This window comes from Camelus dromedarius, chromosome 18 (assembly GCF_036321535.1).
Source record: "Camelus dromedarius isolate mCamDro1 chromosome 18, mCamDro1.pat, whole genome shotgun sequence".
Lineage (NCBI taxonomy): Eukaryota > Metazoa > Chordata > Mammalia > Artiodactyla > Camelidae > Camelus > Camelus dromedarius.
Window position 1 is genome coordinate 11,567,561 of NC_087453.1, and position 19,811 is coordinate 11,587,371.

The 19,811-nt window shown below is 49.2% G+C and overlaps 1 protein-coding gene and 1 non-coding gene across 3 annotated transcripts; both read right to left on the minus strand.

The window, feature by feature from the left end:
- Window positions 1-3,097: 3,097 nt before the first annotated feature.
- On the minus strand, window positions 3,098-13,237 carry CD40 (CD40 molecule). 2 transcript variants are annotated; one of them, XM_010978627.3, is made up of 9 exons: window positions 13,099-13,237; window positions 9,705-9,783; window positions 9,305-9,430; window positions 8,897-9,043; window positions 8,444-8,537; window positions 5,717-5,778; window positions 4,077-4,163; window positions 3,930-3,958; window positions 3,098-3,380 (listed from the first exon to the last, which is right to left on the minus strand). In XM_010978627.3, exons 1-9 carry the CDS (start codon window positions 13,147-13,149, stop codon window positions 3,234-3,236), a joined length of 822 nt encoding a protein of 273 aa, XP_010976929.1. In that variant the 5' UTR covers window positions 13,150-13,237; the 3' UTR covers window positions 3,098-3,233. The 2 variants fall into 2 exon arrangements, with proteins under 2 accessions (XP_010976929.1, XP_010976926.1); XM_010978624.3 differs by having other exon boundaries at window positions 4,065-4,163.
- Window positions 4,855-4,927, minus strand: TRNAV-AAC (transfer RNA valine (anticodon AAC)). Its single transcript has one exon. It is a non-coding gene; the product is annotated as a tRNA-Val (tRNA).
- Window positions 13,238-19,811: the final 6,574 nt, after the last annotated feature.

Here is a 19,811-nt window from a genome sequence, read left to right on the forward strand (position 1 = left end):
GGTGCAAATTCCAGCTCTAATTCTTCGGACCTTAGTAAGTCATTTAGCCTCTGAGCCCCGTCTGTAAAATAGGCATTAGAAGAGACTGTACTGCCTTATGCAGAGTTGTCATATGGACTCAGAAATGCATGTGAAATTCTTAGCACCGTGCCCAGCACACAGTGAGTACTCAGTTCATCCGTGTTCATAGTGGTGTCACTGCACAACCTTAGCTCGAGGGGAGGCCACAGTAGGAATGCAGTTGATGCTTGTTAAATGAAGGAAGCAGTGGAGAGGGAGATCTGGGGAACGGATGAAATTGTAGAGTAGAGGTTACAGGAGGCTCAGGCTGATGGCCAAGGGAAGAAATGAGAATCTGCAAAAATCAGCTGCCAGGGTCTTCGGACATTAATTTGGCGCCACCTTCTGGCTTACGTGAACCTCACACCCACCCATTCATCCACCAGCCAGAGCAGACCCTACAACACTGGGCTCATCCTCTTCTTTTTAGAATTGACAAGACCCTTAGAACTTATAGGACCAAACTTTCATCACATCTAGAGGGGAAAAAAGTCCAGAACCAGAGAGCAACTTTCCCAAGGTCACACAGAAAGTTCCAGGTTGAGCTCCGTTGAGAACCCAGAACTTGCTACAACTGCCAAGAATAACCCTTTTCCTTTGTCGGTGATGCCAAGACACACAAAATTGTACCTTTTCATGCCTGACTTCTGCTGACTCTTAGGGGGAACTTCTCCAAAAGCAGACTCTGTAACAAAGAAGGAATGCAGGTAGTTTATTCAGGAGTTAAACCCAAGAAGCATCAGTGGAGCGGTGAGGAATGAGACAGGGAAGGGAAGGAAGCCCATGCAGAGGGGTGCCTGTGGCTCCGTCCCTCTAAGGAACCTGGGAGACAGTGTAGAGCACACCTCAGATTTGTCCCTCCTAAGGGCAAGGAAGCTGGGGCATTTACCCTTCAATTTTCACTCCTATTTGGTTGAGAGTATTCAGGGCACCAGCTGCCCCCAGGTACATCTTATCTGGCCCACGCCTGCACCAAACATGTTTTTAAACCAAGGAAAGCCCCGAGGCAAGCAATGCCAAGTGCTTGCGATAGGAAACGGGCTGCTTATCTAGAAATGTGAATGCCAAGGGTGGTCCCTGGACCGGCAGCATCAGCATCACCTGGGAAAGTTCTTAGAAAGTCTTGGGCTCCATCCCAGACCTACTGAATCAGAAACACTGGAGGTGGGGCCCAGCAATCTGTCTTTTAACAAATCTTATAGGTGGTTCTGATACATGCTTCAGGTTGAGAACCAATGACCTAGGAGAAAACAAAGGAGCATCTGCTACAGCCATTGTCTCCATTTGCCAGATGAGCAAATTGTGACGCTGAAAGGTGAAAGTGACCTGCCCAAGGTCACACAGGTAATAGGTGGCAGAGATGGGTCTTTTGTCTCTTTCCACAATACTGTAACATACAGAAGAAAAACCAGCATTTAGACTCTAGGTAGGAGATAAATGTGAGGTCCCCGAGCTCCCCTCCCCCAACCGCACAATGCCACCGCTTTGTCCTGCTTTCCAAACCAGTCATCTCCCCCTGGTGCATCCAAATGGTCCTTGAAGCTCTTCCAGGCAGCCTGCCAAGCCAGGTGCCCCTCTCCTGGCTCCTAGCTGCCCTCACAGCCTCCACTGGGGACAAGCCCTCTCCACCCCCACCCTCCAGACAGCAGGACACGTTGAGAAAATCCGGAGCAGCTTCTCACAGGGGCAAGGGTGAGATCCCAGGGTTAAAGCAGCCCGGCCTCATCTTCACCATGAATCTTTGTGCTGGAGCTTCGCCTCGCTCTTCCTTCTCCTTCTCGTCCTACAACCTTCCTCCCCTCCCCTCTGCTCCCACTCCATCTGCTGCTCCTCCTGGCTAGGCTCCCCCTCAGTTGGCACAGCAGGAAAAGAGAACAGGACAGTTTATTTTTATCCTAAGATACTGCTTCGGGGGAAGGGGGCACCATCTGACCAAGAAGCAGCAGCTCCTGCAGCAGTTGGGAGGTCAAAGGAGGTGGGAGGCCCAGGAGCTCCCGGGGAAGAGGCTACAGATGTAGGCTCCAGAGAGCAGGTGGGTCTGGGAGAAGCAGCACAGGACCAGGAGTGGGGAGCTCTGAGTTGCAACATCCTGAACTGCTGTGTGACCATAGGTAAGTCACTTCACCTCTCTGGGCCTCCATTCCCACCTCTGTTAAAGAGGGAGGGAGGGAGGAAGAGAGGGAAGGAGGGAGGGATGCTGGCCCTGCCTGCCCTGAAGGCTGTTGCTGTGAACGTGAATCAGATGGGAAGAATTCTTTGCAAACCTGATGCCAAGTGCTAGTGCACATGGAAACCGCCCTGGAGGGGCAGCAGCCTGGGGACCTTCTTATTTATTCTCAGAAAGTGATCTAATTCTGTGAGCCTACCAGCATGTTAAGCAGCTCATGTCACCCAGCATGTCCACCCCCATTTTTCTTTTTACATGTTTGATGACTTTTTAATTACATAAGCTGTGTGTGAATTCACTCTCCTTTTGGGGGGAAAAATGAAGCATTATGGGAAAGTCAAATCTTTCTTTAACCAACCCTCCCCCAGACACTTCTTCCCCAACCAAGGCATGACAATTCTTTGAGCTGAGCATATTCTGTGTATTTTTCCAGAACCCCTTTGTTACCCTTACATATATAACATATACTATGTTTATACACATTTATCCATAGACAATATATCATACCGTTTTGGGTTAAGTGCTTTAAAAAAATAAACCATTCCTCAACCTGCTTCCCCCCCACCCCACGACAGTGTTTTCAAGATCCTGTTGCATAAATATATTACAATTTTATTTAGCCAGTCCCCTGTTGATAGACAGTTAAGCAGTTTCCAGTTGCTCACTGTCATGAACAATGCTGGGATGGATGGATATTCACGTATATGCCTCCTGGGCTCATAGAAGCCACCCATTAGATCTGTAGGCACTGCATCTCTGGGTTGGAAGGTTTAGTGGATATTACTATATGGTCTCCCCCAAAGTTTTGTCTCCACCTTTAAAAGCAAACTGGGAGACTGAATGGGCTCCAGGGCTGGGGTAAGAGTCTCCCCGAGGTGAACTGTTTCTGGACTGCAGGGGTGTAGGCAGAGGGGGGGCTTGCCAACCCCTTGCCCTCACGCCGCTGCAGCAGCCCCAGGCTCTCTGGCCACGTGCCCATGTTGCACGCTCCTGGGCACGCACAGCCTCACTCTCGCTCCTGCACAGAGATGCGGCTTTCCTTGCCATCCTCCTGGGTGACCGGCTGGCACCAGTGTAAGGTCTCTTGCACTGGAGTGGGGTCAGGATCAATCGTCTCCACAGGATCCTGCCTTTCAGCCTTAGGGTGGAGGATCTGGGGAGACAAGGCTTGGGGTTACCCCTCGCAAAACCTCTGAGCCTTTCCCTGGAAGCAATCCCACCCCTCACCCCAAGCCCCTTCCCCCTTTCCCAAAAGGCAGGTCAGTGCTGATTTCATGGGTGTCTCCTGCCCCCTGCTGGCCATATCAAAGCTGTCAAGAAGCTTCCATAGTGGGAGCCAGTGGGTTCAAGGAGCTGTCCCTCTAGTACCCATTCGTAGGCCCCCCCCAACACCAAGTCCTCCAAAACGGGGTTCCCCCACGTATTGAATGCCATGAAAGAGCAGCAAATGTCAGATTTTGCCAGTGGTGCCTGGGCGGCTCTGTGGGAAGGTGAGCTCTGGAGATGACAAAGGCTGGTGCCGAGGGAGTGGTTAGGAGGAACCCTGGAGCACAGGGGCCGAGGGAGAGTAGCCAGTTCTGCTGCCACCCCACTGGCCACAGATGCAGACCCTGAATCAATTTTGCTGCCCCAGAGACAACAATGAATCAGCCTTTCTCTCCAGTTAACCAAAACTCTGAGCCGGTTCCCTGGGGTGACCTACCTTAGTCTCTTGCTCCTTGGCCACCTTTCCTAGAGAGAAAACAAAAATGGGATGGGGAGTTAGTGAGGCCAGATCAGGAAACGGGTGGCCGGTTCTACTGTACCTTCTGCTCCCCCCTCCCCATCACCTCCCCACCTGGGGACTCACTGATACAGGCAGATACCAACAGGACAGCAAACAGGATCCCCATCGTGATGGGGATCACCACCAGGGCTCTCATCCGATGCTGGAAACCTGGAGAAATTGAGACTTCAGCAATGGTTTCCCCACCCCGACCCTTCCCAGAGTTACTGTGCCTTGCTGAACTCCCAAATCCTTCCGTGTCTAAGCTCGTCTACATCAGAGGTTTACAACAGGTGGCCCCAGGGAAAATGCGGCCAGCAGATGTCTTTAGTGTGACCAACACTATTTTTTTAATTTTAAAAAATATCTGCCAAAATTTTAAAATCAGGGGATTGCATATTTAAAAATCTGGATATCTGGTTTCTTTTAGAAATTTGGAAGATCCAGCCTCATCTGGCCCTCGTTGGCCAGAACTAGGGGGTGACAGGTACCTCCATGCCTCCCTACTCTTTGCCCAATACCAAGGCTCAGCACCATTTATGTCTACATTGTTGCTTTTGTTACTGTTGCCTTTGGAGGGGAAAGAAAAGTATTTCTTGTACCTAAATATCTATTCTAAACAGGAAGATGAAAGAAAGACCAAGAGACAGGGTAGAGTTTAGGGTAAGGCAAGTGAGGCTCTCTCATTGGGACAAAATTTAAGAGGGTACCAAAAAACTCAATAATCAAGATTAAGTCACGTTTTAATGTCATGTTTTGAAAAATCACATCAGCGAACTCTGGCCCACAGGCCAGCTGCCTGTTTTGTTGTTGTTGGGGGAAGGTAATTAGGTTTGTTTCTTTATTTATTTTTTGTTTATTATGGAGGTACTGGGGATTGAACCCAGGACCTTGTGCATGTTAAGCACATGCTCTACCACTGAGCTATACCCTCCACCCTCCAGCTGCCTATTTTTTAAATAAAGTTTTATTGGAACCAGGGCCAGAATTAGGGTGAGGCAAGTAAGGCAAGGTTGTACAAGAGCAGGGTTGGAGATCCTGTTTTTATTTAAAATTTTGCTCTTTTGCTCATTATGGATTTCTTGCATTAATTTTGATTTTTTAAAAAAATACTTCCTCAGCTGTTATTTATCTTGATGATGCATTTTTTATTTATCTTGATGACTGCATTTTTCTGGCACCCCCTTAAATACTGTGCCCAAGGTAAGTGCCTCCCTCACCTCACTAGTCCCAGCCCTGCCAAGAGGAAAAGTGATGTTTAAGGAAAAGCAAAGAGAGTGTATTTTCCTGACCTTTTTCATTCATTAACATGACCCTGCCTAACCCTTGGAGTTATCTGAGTCTGTGATCTATGCTGTAGGCCAGCCTCCTGGTTCTAAAGTCAAAACTGAGGCCCTGAGAGTACCCACGATGTGCAGGATGGCAGAAGAGCACTGATGGACCACCCAAGGTGCCAGAACCCATGCCAGGCATTTACACCAAATTATGAAGGGAGGTGGTGGTATCCCATTTTACAGATGAGGAAACTGAGGCTTAGATGAGGGAGGTCACTTGCTCAGGCTCCACAGATAATTGACAGAGCTGGTTGCCACAACCCCAAACTCTTCCTCCTCTTGCCTCCCCTTCCCTCCCTCTTTCCCCATCAGTGCTTCTGGGGGCCCCAGTCACCCCCTCAGCTCCCCACCTTCCTCGCCTGCTGTGAGGGCCCATTCTCCAGGACTTACCACAGATGACATCAGTCTTGTTAGTCCCTGCACGTTGCTCCACGAGGCCTTTGCTCTCACAGCTGTGTACAGACACGTGCGCACGCGCACACACACACACACACACACACACACACACACACACACACACACAGAGAGAAAGAGACATTAAGTTTCCCCAAACATAAGCTTTCCAACCCCAGAGGGAGACAGCCAACATCCAGCAAGTCCAGGATCACTAAGCACATATTCTGTGCACCCTCCTGTGCTGGTTATTACAGGAATGACACAGACTCTGTTCTTATGGAACCTGTGAGTGCAGAGAAAAGAGTATTGTGCATCTTGAAGGAGTGATAATCGGAGAGTCTCTGATGAGTGCCCAGCTTTGTGATATGGGCTAAAGTGAACTGGGGGTTGTTGTTCAGAGAAGAAGAGACAGAATCCCTGATAGCTGGATTGGAGAGATGGTAAGGGCTTCTCCACCTCAGCATGACTGACATTTGGGGGACACATAATTCTTCTTCTGTAGTGGAAACAATCCTCTATGTGGTGGGGATATTTAACAGCATCCCTGGCCTCTACCCAAAAGACGCCAATAGCATCCCTCTCCCTGGCTGTGACAACCAGAATACCTCCAGATATTGTCAAATGTCCCCTGCAGGACAAAACTGCTCAGTTGAGAATCTCTGGTTTAAAGGTTGTCCAGAAAGACTTCCCTGGGGAAGTTAGATCTGAGTGGGCCCTGAGGGATGTAAAATTTAGGGCAGCAGTATATTCTAGCTAAGTAGGAGAGCAGGGTTTAGGAGGATGGCGTGCTAGATAGTGTTAAGGAGTTATGGAAAATTGGGTCTTTAGGACCTGATCACTGATAATCAGCCATGGAGGTTTCAAATGGATTCAGCCAGTGGGTTATGTCAGCATCCAAGCAGATGACAAGTTGTGAGAGGATTCAGGTGGCCAGAGAGCTCCCAGGAGGAGAAATTACAGAAAAATGGCCAGTCAGAAGGCCACTGCTGGAACCAAAACATGAGATGACCAAGACTTGGGCCAAGGTGGTGCCAGGAGGAATGGGAAGAAATGGACCGAGAAGGACATAACAAAGGAAAAAAAGATCTAAAGTGGGGGAAAGAGAAGCTTCAAAGAAAGCACACACACGAGAAGGGTGCTTAAGCATTTACCAAACATGTTTACGTGGCTTTTCCTCGAGCCTTGTGAGATGAAAGTCATTCCCATTTTCCAAATGAGGACACTGAGGCTCAGATGAGGGTCACACTTCCACGGGGTCACACCCTTTCTAAGCTGAGTGAGGCCAGAACCCAGTGTTCTGGTTCTATTACACCAAGGTGCTGCCACTTTTCAGTCGATATTTGTCAGTAAAGATTTATTGAGCACCTACTATGCACCTGGCACTGTTCCAGGCATAAGGGATGCATGCGTGGAAGAAAAAAAGGTCAAGTCTCATTTAAGAAGTTTGCAATCTACTGAAGAAAGGCAGACAGTAAACAAATAACAAAGTATATATGGGATGCTACTCTGTGTGAAAAATATGTTTGCATGTGCACACATTTATTTGTTTGTGCATAGAATTTCTGGAAGGACACACAAGATCAGTGGCTGTTGGATGGCTGAGGGCCAAGGTGGATCGGAGACATACCACTATAGGCCCCCTTGTGCCTTCTGCCCTCACACCTGTCTTATTCATTTTTTCAAATTAAATGTGAAAAGTACATCAGGCATGTGTTTAAGGCACTCCAGGCAGAAGAGTTCGGTGCAAGAGAATGAACAGTGTGTTGAGGGGACTGCAAGCAGCGGGATGTGGGAAGAGGTCAGGAAATGGAGCTAGAAGGTCAGAGGCACCACCCAGGAGTCTGGGGTTCACCCTAAAGGCACAGAGAGCCATGAAGCATTTTAAACAGGGAGTGCCGTGATCCAGACTGAATGGTGGAAAACTCACTTCGGCGAAGGGATGGAGAACCCTTTGGTGGCCTGAAGGGAAGAGAGCAGAGGCAGAGAGGCCAGTGAGGAGGCCAAGGCATCATCCAGGCCACAATGATGAGGCCTGAATGAAAGTGGTGACAGTGGAGCTAGAAGGTGGAGGAGTCCCCAAGCATTTGGAAGGCCGTATGGACAGGAACTGATGACTGATTCGGGGTTGGAAGTTGGAGTGGGAGGATCCTGGAACAGATGCCCAGAGGCATGCTCGTGCTTTTCACAGTGAGTGAGAGCAACAGGCAGGTGCCTATGGGTCACCGCGTGGAGGTGTACCCTAGGCAGTTAGATACAACAGTCTGGGACCCGGGAGACAAATCTAAAAGGGAAATGTTGATCCGGACCCATCTGAGGGAGATGGTAGCCAAAGCCATGGATGTGGGTGAGACCCCAGAGAAGGCGGGCAAAGTGATGCGGGAGTGGAGCCTAGAACAAAGTCCTAGAGAACCAGCAAAGGAGGAGGGAAGAGGAGCAGAGGAGGAGTTCAAGAAGAGGAAGAGAGGTCACAGTACCCCCAGAGAAGGGAGCGTTTCACCAAAGATCAGAGATCAACGGTGTCTGTCACCACCAAGAGAGAGCAGGCAAGAAAGTGCTGGGAAGTGTCCATGTGGTCGGCCACGAGGTCACTCTAGAAGTTCTGCAGGTGTACGAGTGTGCATAGACATAGGGAGCAGGGGCTGAAGGACAGGTGGCCAGACAGAAGGGAAGCAGGTCCCATGCTCCTCTTGGGGCAGGAAACACAGGGATGAGCCCTTATACCTTGTCCAAGGGTAACACTTTTCAAAAGCAGATGACACGTTGGAGAAGAAGCCAACCGGGCAGGGTTCACAGATGGTATCAGAGACCCCTGTAGCTGGGAAGGAGGAGGAGGAGGCATTCATCATCACGGTGGACCACCTGTCTGGCTCTCAAGGGAACTGGTGGCCAGGCAGGACAGGAAGAGCGTGCTGCTCTAAACACTCCTCCCACCACACATACCCTCCCCCAACTACTGCAGCCCCTGGGAAGGCTTCTCCCACTGCCTTCCCAAGGCAGATACCCTTGGCAGGAGGCAGAAGGAAAAGGTTCTATTTCCCACCCACTCAAGTGGAGATATCAACGTACGTTGGTCCCTCCATCTCCAGGGCCGAGTGCCCACTGCCCAGGCCCTCTCCTTTGGCCCTCGCCTTCTCTCTCCTGCCCCTAGAGCTGATTCCTGGACAGGCCACTTACCGATCTGCTTGACCCCGAGGCCAGGGAGGCACAAGCTGTTCAGGGTGCAACTTTCGCAGGTGTCACTGGTACAGTGTTGATCTTCTTCACATATGCAAATGGTGTCTGTTTTCGAAGTGCCCTCCCTCTGGACCAGGAGCCCTAGGTCTGCGCAGAGATGGGCGGGGAGGATGGGAACCCTTTGGTGGCCATGCTCGGGGGCCCACTCCTCACACTTCCTATTCTTTTTCTCTTAGACCCTCTTCCAAGTAGGGATGGTAATAAATTAGGTAACAACCAAGACAACCCAGACTCCAACCGATCAGAACAGACCCTGGCTATTTAAAAAAACAGAATGGCTACACTGTCAGGAATGAGCTGGAATATCAGCCCAGCTCCCAAGTGCCCCTTCCCCGGCAGCCCACGCACTGGGGTCACAGTATTTGTGCTGGTGACAGTGTTTCTCTCTGTTCCAGGTGGCTATAAATTCGCCGTTACTGCAAGGAAGGCATTCTGTGGCGGTGACCTCTGTGCAGTCGTTCACCAGTTTCTCTCCTGGAAAACAGCAGGAAATGAAGGTAGCTCCAGCCAACACATGAGTCAGATACATCAAAAACTGATGAGGCTGGGGAGGCGGAGCCAAAGATGACAGTCTTGGACCCTTCCAGCCTACACAGTCTGGTGGGGGACATAGAAGAGATAGGAACCCTAGTTCTGGGTAGGCAGAGAGGGACCCCAGAACATCCCAGGGCAGGGATGGGACATCTCAGGGGTCATTTAACACATGAGTTTACAATTGACACATGGGGCTAGAGGGTTGGCATCTCACCTGGCGGGCACAGATTACAGCACTGACTGTTTATTAGATATTGGTCTTCTCTGCATGCAGTGAGTGGTTCTGGGTGGACCTAAAAACAAAATTGGGCAATTTGAAGGGATCTTGAAATCTCCACTGTAGCCGCCTTGGCAGGAAGGTGCAAATCAGCCAGGACAGAGGTTAGAACTTTTGTGTGAAAGTGAGAGTCCAAAGCAGAAAAATGGAGCCTACATATTACTTGGTGTGTTTGTTTTAAACTAAACTGCCAGCTGGTATGATTATAAAAGCACCCAGAGAGTCATTCTGGTATTTTACAAAGTAATTTCACTGGAACCTCACAATATAAACTGAAATATATGTTTACAGATCTCCCTTTTGGCTTGACTCCTGGGTCTTTCCTCTCCCCAAGACCCAAAGGACATAAGGACTCCAGTACCTCCCCTGGAGTCCTGAGGCTGGCTGGCTTCAGCTGGTCTGCGTTCTGGTTGGGCTATATTTAGCACCTGGCCTCTTCCTTCTAGCCTTCTGCTCCTAGCCCCTTCCCCTCTCCAAGCCTCATCATGTTTTCTCCCTCCAACCCCTCATCATCTGATTATCTGACCCCTCCCTCATGAAATGTCAGGATTGTGAAGCCAGAAGGACAAAATCCAACTCTTCTGCTTTACATATGATGAGAATAAGGACCAAGGAGGCAGGGTCACTTGCTCAAGGTCACACAGTGATAGAATCTGGGTAAGAACTCAGGTCTCAATACTTTCTCTCACCATCAACTTGGGACTCACCTGCACTATTTTTACTACATCCAAGTACCACCCCTGCTGTTAATTACTTCTTCTTCATTTAAATACATTTATTTTCAATGTAAACCTCAAATCATTGTCCCAAGAGAAAAGCCAGTATCACTTCTCCTAAATAAAAGGCAACTCTAAAAATAAATTCAACAGAAACAAAACAATGTTATTAAACCCCAGGTGGTTGCTTTGCTTTCTGACAACCCTCCACCCTAGGCCTGCTCCTGATTTTTGTTTAAAAAGGATTAGCAGGCGTATGAGAGGTATTAACTATATTCTAGCTCCAGAGACTTCCTCCTTGAAAAAATAAAAAGGATTTTAAATGGAACTGGAAAGTGAACCTAGGTTGTTAATTCGACATCCATGTGCTCCCTAAAATCATCCCACAATTTGGGAACAGCCAGTGAAAAGAGCACAGGGTTAAGAGTCAAATAGCTTAAGGTGCCAGTCTTGACTTTGTAACACTTCCATGTTATTTTGCCTCTCTAGGCCTCAGCTTCTATATCTCTAAAATGGGAGTAATACCCCCATATATGTAATATGCCCCACATATTAGGTTGTGAAGGTGAGAAAGAATAGATGTACATGGCCTGGCATAGTGTCTAGAAGACAGTAAGGTGCTCAAAAAATGGCAGTTTTAATGATTATACATTTGTGTTTTTAAAAATTTTTTAAAGATTTGTTTATTCTTTTTTTTAATCTCTTTTTTAGGGGGAGGTAATTAGGTTTATTTATTTATTTAGGAGGCACTGGGGATTAAACCTAGTATCTTGTGCATACTAGGCACACACTCTACCAGTGAGCTATACCCTTCCCCCCTTAATTATCACACATTGGTGAGTATCAGCTTGTATACCCAGCACCCTGGCTAACTGGCTGGCTCTCTAGGATCCTGCCTAATTGATGGCCCTCATTCAGCATGGGTGGGCAGATTACTTACAGAAATGCATATCACCCCAGGTAGGGAAGGAAATGGAAACGGCTGCTGCTCCTACCATCACATCACAACGCACCATCCCATGAATGTGCTCCCTGAAGCCCTCTGCAACCTCCCACCACACTCCTAGAACAATGAAAAGTCATGTATGCCATTTTCCAAACACATGAGAAATACAGCTCCCCCTCTGAAAATTTGTCAACCGCCAGCTCCCACATCACAGCTTCAATCCTGCTGACACCAAGGAGCTCAGGGTCAAGGCTTGGAGACTCATCATCTGAGAGCGGGCTCAGGAATCAGGCAGATGTAGACTGACATGCAGATTCCACCTAGCTGTGAGAATTTGGGCAAGACATTTGCTCTGTTTGAACCTCAGTTTGCTCATCTTTATGAGGGAGTTGAAAGAAATCAGCCCCAGAGAGCATGTAAAGTATTTTGCTCAGAGACTGACATAGATGAAGCTTTTAGTCAATAGCCCCAGCTATTGTCCCCGCCTGGCCTCTACCTGGAGCTAAAATTGTAAGTTTTCTCTTGAGAAGCACAGACCACCCTTCACCCTACCTCCCCTGGCTTTTCCCCCAGTCCTCCTCCAAGAGCCCTCTTCCTCTTCTCTCCAGCTCTGCCCTCTTTCTGCGTCCTTTCTCCCTAAGAGCCATGGCTTAGAGTGAAAAAGCTCTGAGACCAAAGCAGACCCCACGGACTCTCTTCCCTTGCTGCCACCCCTCTCCCAAATTCATGTGTCATTCCTACCTTGCCTTTGTGCCAGAAACTACAGCCCTTGAAACTTAGGGGGAGACCAGAGGGGCTGGGATGAGAGTGTCAGGTACTCAGGGGGATTCCCAGCCTCCAGAATGAGGAACTACAAAAATACATTTTAACTAAAAGTGAGTCAAGTGCGGACCTCTGAAAATCCCGGAGATGCGCTTGGCTGGGCATATCTGAGCCCTTATGGTGCCAAGAGAAACCCCTGGTCCTAACCCTTTCATGGTCCCATGAACTGTTCATCTCGCCCGAGAGTCCCCTATGACATCTTAAATTCACAGAGGCATAGAAACAGCCTTGGGTATTCCTCCTAAATTGGATCACCCAGGATTTGGGGCTAGGGTGGGAATGTTAAAAGTTCCTTGCCTTCTCAAAGAAGCACCTGGGCCTCTGCACTCATGCCTTGTTCCCACAGGACGCCCTGGGAAAAGGCAGCCCCAGCTGAAAACGAGATGATAACCACTCACAGAGGCTGGCATCTGTCCACAATAAGAAAGAGAGAGGAATCTGGCCAGACCCGCCTCTTCCCTTATCTGGCCTCTCTTTCCGTTTCTGAAAGCCCTCATCCGTCTGTTTTTGGCCAGCCTCTGAGGCAGACCCAGACTCAAGCCTTTTGACCAGATAGAGGCTTGAGGCTTCTAAAACCCCAATCCCATCCCTGCCGGCTAGGGACGTTTCCTGCAGTGACCCCACTACGTGACCTATGTGGGCTACCTGGGAACCAAATCTGGGAGGAGAGCGAGGCAGCCCACCTCATTCAGCCAGGACCCGTGGTACCTTACCCAGCTTCCACCCACCCTCGCATCCTACCAAAATCAGCTGGAAGGTCCCCTCCCGCGAAGAATTTCTTCTCTTCCCATTCCCTACTCTCAAATCTCAAACTCTCGCCTCTGGTGGGAACAGAAATTCTACTCACGGTGGTCAAAAAGCAACCCCAGAGGAGACACTGCAGAGGCAGGCGAACCATGGCGAGGTGAGCACCAGGCGGTGGGAGCAGAGGGCGCCGGGCCTGGGCCTCTACCAGTTCCCCTGCCCCAGCCCGTGGGCCCTCCCAGGAAGGGGGCGGGGTCTTCGGGGCCCAATCGCTGCCAAGCTCGCTGGAGGGGACGCGCTCCCGGCGGCTCTCCCGCCTGGGATTTCCCCCAGGACACTCCCAAGCAGTCTGATTCCCCCAGGAGTTTAGGGACGCGCTGTGGGGGGAACGGAGGCGGGGGCGTGGGGGCGGTGGGCTGGAGAACCGGGAGGCGTGACCCCAAGGAGAGCCCTTCTTGGAACTCCGCGTCCCCTGGGACTACAAAGGCCAAGCTTAAGTGGGCTAGGAGGCATCCCGCTTCGGAGATGGGGCGGGGGGCGAAGGGGAGGGAGAGAGACCCCCCCCCCGGGTGTCGGGAAGACCCCCGCATGGTTCTTCCCCGCCGCCTCGGGCAATTCCGACAGAACTGAAAGCGTTCCCACCGCGGATGGAGGGGCCTTAGGAAGTTCCCAGAAAACGGGAAGGCCGCAGCTGGGGTGTGGGAGGAGGACTGGGGAGGCATTTCCAGGAAAAATGTTTCCCAGCTTACAGTTTCGCTCTCTTTTCAAAGGAAATTCCCTAGCGTGGGTGCAGAGTCCCAGGCGCCCCATCCATCCATCCATCTATTCATCCCCATCAGATTCTATTCCATCCCAGTTCACATCCGTGCCCTGGAGACAGGCACTTAACGTAGACCAGCCTCTCGTGGGACGTAGGACCCCTTGAGAATCTTAGGAGACTGGGGACCCCCTCCTTCTGCAGAAACATGCACACCCTTGTACTTAGTATTTCCTCAGTTCGGGCCCTCCAAGCCATTCTGGAACCAATGTTAACACTCTCTGCTCTGCTGCAGGAAACACTTGGATTCTAGTGTAGGCTCTGCCTTTTATGGGCTGAGTTTCTTTCAGCCTCAGTTTTCTTCCATGAAACCTGAGGAACTTGAACTAGACAGCGATTGGAGTGATGACCCTCCAAACTCTTAACTTCTGGGCTGGGCCAAAAGGCCAAGCTGCACAGATCAGGGAGGAGGAAAGAAAAAGGGCTGCTAACCCCATTCTCCTGGCTTCCAATCACAAAGGCACATTTGCAGACCTGTAGATTCTACCTCTGGAATCCTTCGCCTCTTTTCCATCTCCTCTGCCACTACCCTAATTCAGAGGCTCAGCGTCTTTCACTTGGACTGTCCCAATATCCTCACTCATTCAATAAGGGTTGAGCCAGTACCACGTGCCAGTGATCTCTCTCTCTCTTCTCCCCCACCCCACCCCCGTCTGGCTGTTCACACCACTGCAGCCTTTTGTAGGATCTGGTCTGATCAGAGCACTTCCCTGCTTAAAAACCTCTTTGGATCTTGTTGTTTATCTATTCTGTATATAGTAGTTTGTATCTGCTAATCCCAAACTCCCAATTTATCCCTACCCTCCCCTTTCCCCTATGGTAGACCGGAAACTAACACAACATTGTAAATCAACTATCCTTCAATTAAAAAAAAAAAAAAAGGAAAAGTAATAAAGGCTTGTCCTATGAGATGTCCCCAAAACCCCACAGAAACCTCTTTGGGCTCCACTACACCCTCAGGATGGTGCAGCATGTAGTCTCCACTCAGGCTGCACCCTCCCCACACTCACACCCTACCACGTCCACCCACACATGCTGGCTTCACCATGCTCACCTTTTCCCCACTTTCCAAACACACAATTGTTTTTTCTTACTGTATCTTGCTGTTTCCTTCTTCCCTTCTCCTTCCTGGGACCAGTTTAAATTTTGTCTCCTCTTGACTCCCTGATACAGAGGTAGATACTCCACCCCATCTTAATCCATCCCCCTGTACTCCCATATCATTAGCATGCTGGGCTGTCACCCCCACCTGCCTGGCCCCATTTGATTATGAGCTTGTTGAAGGCAGGACTGAATCTATCCCAGCCCTGGGCCCCCAGACACATTTGCTGAATGAATAAATAAGTGAGGAGGTTCCATAAGTTCTCATTCTAAGCACAGTCTCCATCAAGAAGGAGGTACAAAACAGGTCATCTCAACACAGAGCTCAAACTGGTAGTCAGACACCAGTAGTCCAGGAACACTTGAAATCAGAGACCAGGGAACTTCATGAAAGCCACACCAGCATGCCTGGGATGAAGAGAACATTAAAATATCTTTTCCCTTTTTAACCCACTTTGAAAAAACAAGCACAGTTTTAATTCCGGGGGGGTGGGGGTGGAGAGGAGGGGCGTTGCTGTAATAACTTCAGCCATTACTTATTCTTTGTTTGCTTGATTCTAAAATTGGGCCCTTCATAAAACTGCCTTGGAAAGGAAGTACACAGAATTAAAACATTAATTATATTATATAAAACATATCATAGCAGCAATTAAGGCAGCTTAAATTAATGTGTGAAAGGAATAAATAGTAGCCTCCGGGTTGCCCCATGGGGCGAAGACCAGATGAGATAAAGGGAAGATATTTTAGTGTATGCACATCCCAAGGAGACATGGGCTGGCAGACATGGGCCCAAAGAAGGCACAAAATCTCTTTGGGCTGAGAAGAGTATGCTGGAGGAGGAAAGACAGAAGATGACTTAGGGGGAGGGTGGCAATATTTCAGACTTTCTTCAAAGAGTGGAACTAGGAGGATTTCAGTGATGGGAGTAAGGCAAAGGACATTGCAAAGAGTGGGGACCCAGGATTTTGGGATCACAGAGGAAATGGCCTTTGTAGGGAGGTAGGGGTCCCAGGGCCAAGGTGAATAGGTGAGAAGCGTGCCTGGAGGTCAAGTCCGCAGCACTGCCAGGATCTGGCTACCAGATGGTTCTAATATGCAAACCCAATCGTGCTGCTCCCAGGTTTGAAGCAAATCCCAAGAGCCCTCACTCCTTAAGCTCCCAGGGCCTCAAGGCCGTGGGTTTCCTGGCCTGCCTCTCTAACCATCCTTCCTGCTGTCAACTTACTGCCCCCAGACTATGCTGGCATCTCTGCCTAGAAAACCCTTTCCCACTGTCCTTTCATTGGACCAACTCTTTCTCATTCTTCAAGGCTCAGCTCAGGTGCCCCTTCTCGGAAAGTCCTCTCCATCAGCCAGCCTAGGATGTGCACACCTGCCTCCTCAAGCCCTCTCAGAACCCTGGAGCTTCTTGCCTAAGTAAGACTCCAGCCCTACCACACCATAGTTGAATTATTCTGTTTACTCACAGAACCAGTTTATGGAGGCAATTCAACTCAATAGGACATAATAATGAAGCTTTCTTCCCCCCTAAACTCTGCCTTCAGCCCTGCTGTGTTGAATCTCCATTTTCCATCCCTTAATGACATCCTGGGCAGATTACATTACTTTTGGATCACTTTCTGTTGTTAAACCTCCATCCTTGAAAGCTTTATTCTCAAACTCAATTTAAATCTCATTTTATCTTCTCCCTTACTTATCTAAGAATTGACTTGCTCCCACCTGCTTGGATAAAAGGTGGAGGGAGAGGCATGGATTGGTTGGGAGACATGCCCAAGCACCCTCCCTCTTATTGAACTTGGGAGGACGGAGTGGGAGCAGCCCTCCGGAATAGCCCTCTCCCTGTTGGTTGACCCTGCTTTCCTGGCTACCCCAGAGTGCCAAATGTCCAGACATGGTTTCTCGTGGGGCACATGAGTAAGTTTCTTACGGGCTTCTGCACTGCACAGTTCTCTAAAAAGGGGCGTCTGGCTCAGACTTGAGCTTTCCTAACTCACCCCACCACCAGGGCTCCTGCCACTGGTGGGACCCTCTTGCTCAGCAGTCAGCTTGCTTGGGTAGGATACCAGAGAGCCTGGCTAACCACTGCAGTGTCCACTTGACCCTGAGAAACTCGCATGTCTTGGCCTGCTGCTCCACTTCCCCCTTCCCCCTCCCCATTTCTTCTCCTCAGCTCAAATAAGCAAAATAAGCATAGGGGGACATCAGCAAGTTCACTACCAAGTAGACCCCCAGTGGGGTACAGCATTTCAGCAACCCCTTCTTGAAATCACCCCTCAATATCCGGGGACTCCCAGTTACAGAGGGACACTGTCTTCTGCCACAAACACTGTACTCCTCAATAAAACCAAAGAACTCTTCTCTCCCCAGGATTATTATATGCACAAGGAAAAGGAAAGTGAGGTTTTGGCTAGGGGATTTAGGACAAGTTTGTCCCCCTTTAGTAAACCTTGGAGGGAAAATATCTGGCTCCTGTTTGGAATGCAGACTACACAGAGCCTGTGGCTTTGGCTGTGGGCCAACTCCTAAGTAACAGGGAACTCCCACTCAATCATATTTGGACCAAGGCATCCCTCACATGTAACTTCATTCCTAGAAAAGAGGATCTTTGTACCCTGAGGCCCACACAGAGCCCAGGCACATGCTGAATACTAAACAATTGTTTGTTGAGTAAATGTGGGACTATGAAATAATGAGACAGAAGGGATCCATCAGAATCCACCTACTCTTCCCCTCGCTGTCCTAAGTAACTGCCAGTCTCCACCAGATGACTGGGCTCTCTAGCTGGGATCCCCAGGCCCAGCTGTGGACAAAAATCTTTCCCTTCAGCTCAGCAGAGCTGGATTGGGATTTATCAGAGGGAACAAAGAAACTTAGGAAAGAACCCAGCCAGAAATTAAGGAAACTCCAAGTGCCAGCAAAACAGATGAGTGAGCCTTCAAAGTATAGAAGTTCTTTATCATGATCCGGGTAAAGCCACTCACTGACTTGGCTGATCCTGATTCCTAGACAAGGAGACATCAGGTCTGGCTGGTCTTCAGCCTTCTTGGACTCTGATGTGTGGAATAAGAGAAGGTTTTGGCTGGGGGAAGGGATCCAATTTCTTTACCATGACCTCAAGATCCTGTGTGATCTGGCTTCTGCTGACCTCTCCTTCCACTTGCCCACTTGCTTGCTGCACCCTAGACATCCAAGCCTCTCAGTTCCCCTCTCAGAGCCTTTGCCTGGGCCGCTCCCTCCGCCTGAAATGCCTCTCCTCCTACTCTTCATCTGTTAACTATTTTACCATTCAGGTCTCTGGGGAGATGGCACCTCCTCAGAGAAGCCTTCCCTGATCACTTTATCTAAAGTGAGTTCCTCCTCTACCAACCCTCCTTCCCCACTGCTGTCCTCTCTTGTAGCACCTGTTCTAGTCAGGGTTGCCATTGCAAGCAAGAGAAGACAATGTTGGCGAACTTAAATAGAAGAGAACATTCTTGTAAATGTATCAGGCAACTCATAGAATTGACGGGAAGGCTGAAGAACCAAACTCAGGCAGGGACTGAAGGAGGCAGGACATAGTCAAGACTTCTACAGAACAGGTCTTACAAGCCAGCTCTGTGCGAGCCCACCTCCAAGAGCCCTCAGTGATCCTGTCTCCTGGTCTTTTCATCCTTGGGTAGTTCCATCATAACTCCACTGTTGGTCTGTGTGACCAATAGAAACAAGAAGTGATGTCACTTCCAAGGTTAGTTTTAAAAACTACTGAGGCTTCAGTCTTCTGTGCTCTGTTGCGTACTCTCTCTCTCTTCCTCTCTCCTCCCTGCCTCTCCTTCCTCACCCCTTGTCTCTCCCTCTCTCTCTCTCTCCCCCATCAGGCCCTCTGGGGAAGCCGGCTACCATGTCATGAGGATACTTAGGCTGTCTAGAGAAACTTGGATAGCAAGAAACCAAAGTTTCTGGCCGTCAGCTGCATAAGAGAGTTTAGAGGTGGATCCTCTAGCCCTAGTCAAGCCTCAGATGACTGCAGCTCAGCTGACACTTTGACTGCAGTCTTGTGAGAGATGCCTAATCAGAACCACCCTGCCAAGCTGCTCCTGGATTCCTGACCGACAGAAACAGTGAGATAAGAAATATTTGTTGTTTCGAGTCATGAAGTTTCAGGGTAATTTCTAACACAGCAGAAGATAACTGATATCATCTCTAAACTGACCCTGAACTTGAGCATCATTCCCTCAAAGCTCAGTCTTGGGAAGGGGCAACAGAGTGACCATGCTTGGCTGATACCCCATATTCTGGCTCCCAGAAGGTAGGAAAGACATCTGTGCCCTCTTGGCCTCCTCAGTGGGTCCTGCCCTTGCCCCATTCCCTTCAAATAAGAAGGATGTTCAGATACTGAGCAGCCAAAACAGTCCATTTGCACTGCAGTGTCCTTCAGAACACTTACCACGAGCTGCAGTTCTCCACACAGAAAGGCATTTTCTCCTTTCCCCTTCCTCCTCTTAAGTTTGGGCACACACCAGACCCCAAAACCAAAAGAAGCAGATGGTCTCTTGGACCAATGATGTAGGGAAGATATCCTTAAAAGTCAAAAATCTGTTGCCTTCAGAAATGCCAAACCTTGAGGAAGGAACTACGAGAAGGCCACGTCTTCTCAGTGAATTAGTGGGGGAAAAAATAAAGTTTGGGAATCAGGATGAAGAAATACAATTCTGCATTGTTTCCTATAGTTGAAGCCCAATGAACAATCAAATCTTTCCTGCTATTGATATATATACGAAGCAGACACTTTAAACAGACCAAAAAAGTTACCTATGGCCCCATCCTTGAACATTGAAATTAAATCAATGTTTTTATTTGTACACACCACCTTGTTGTCCTTGTCCGTGTATACCGTCAAATTTTTCTTTCTCAAGGATATC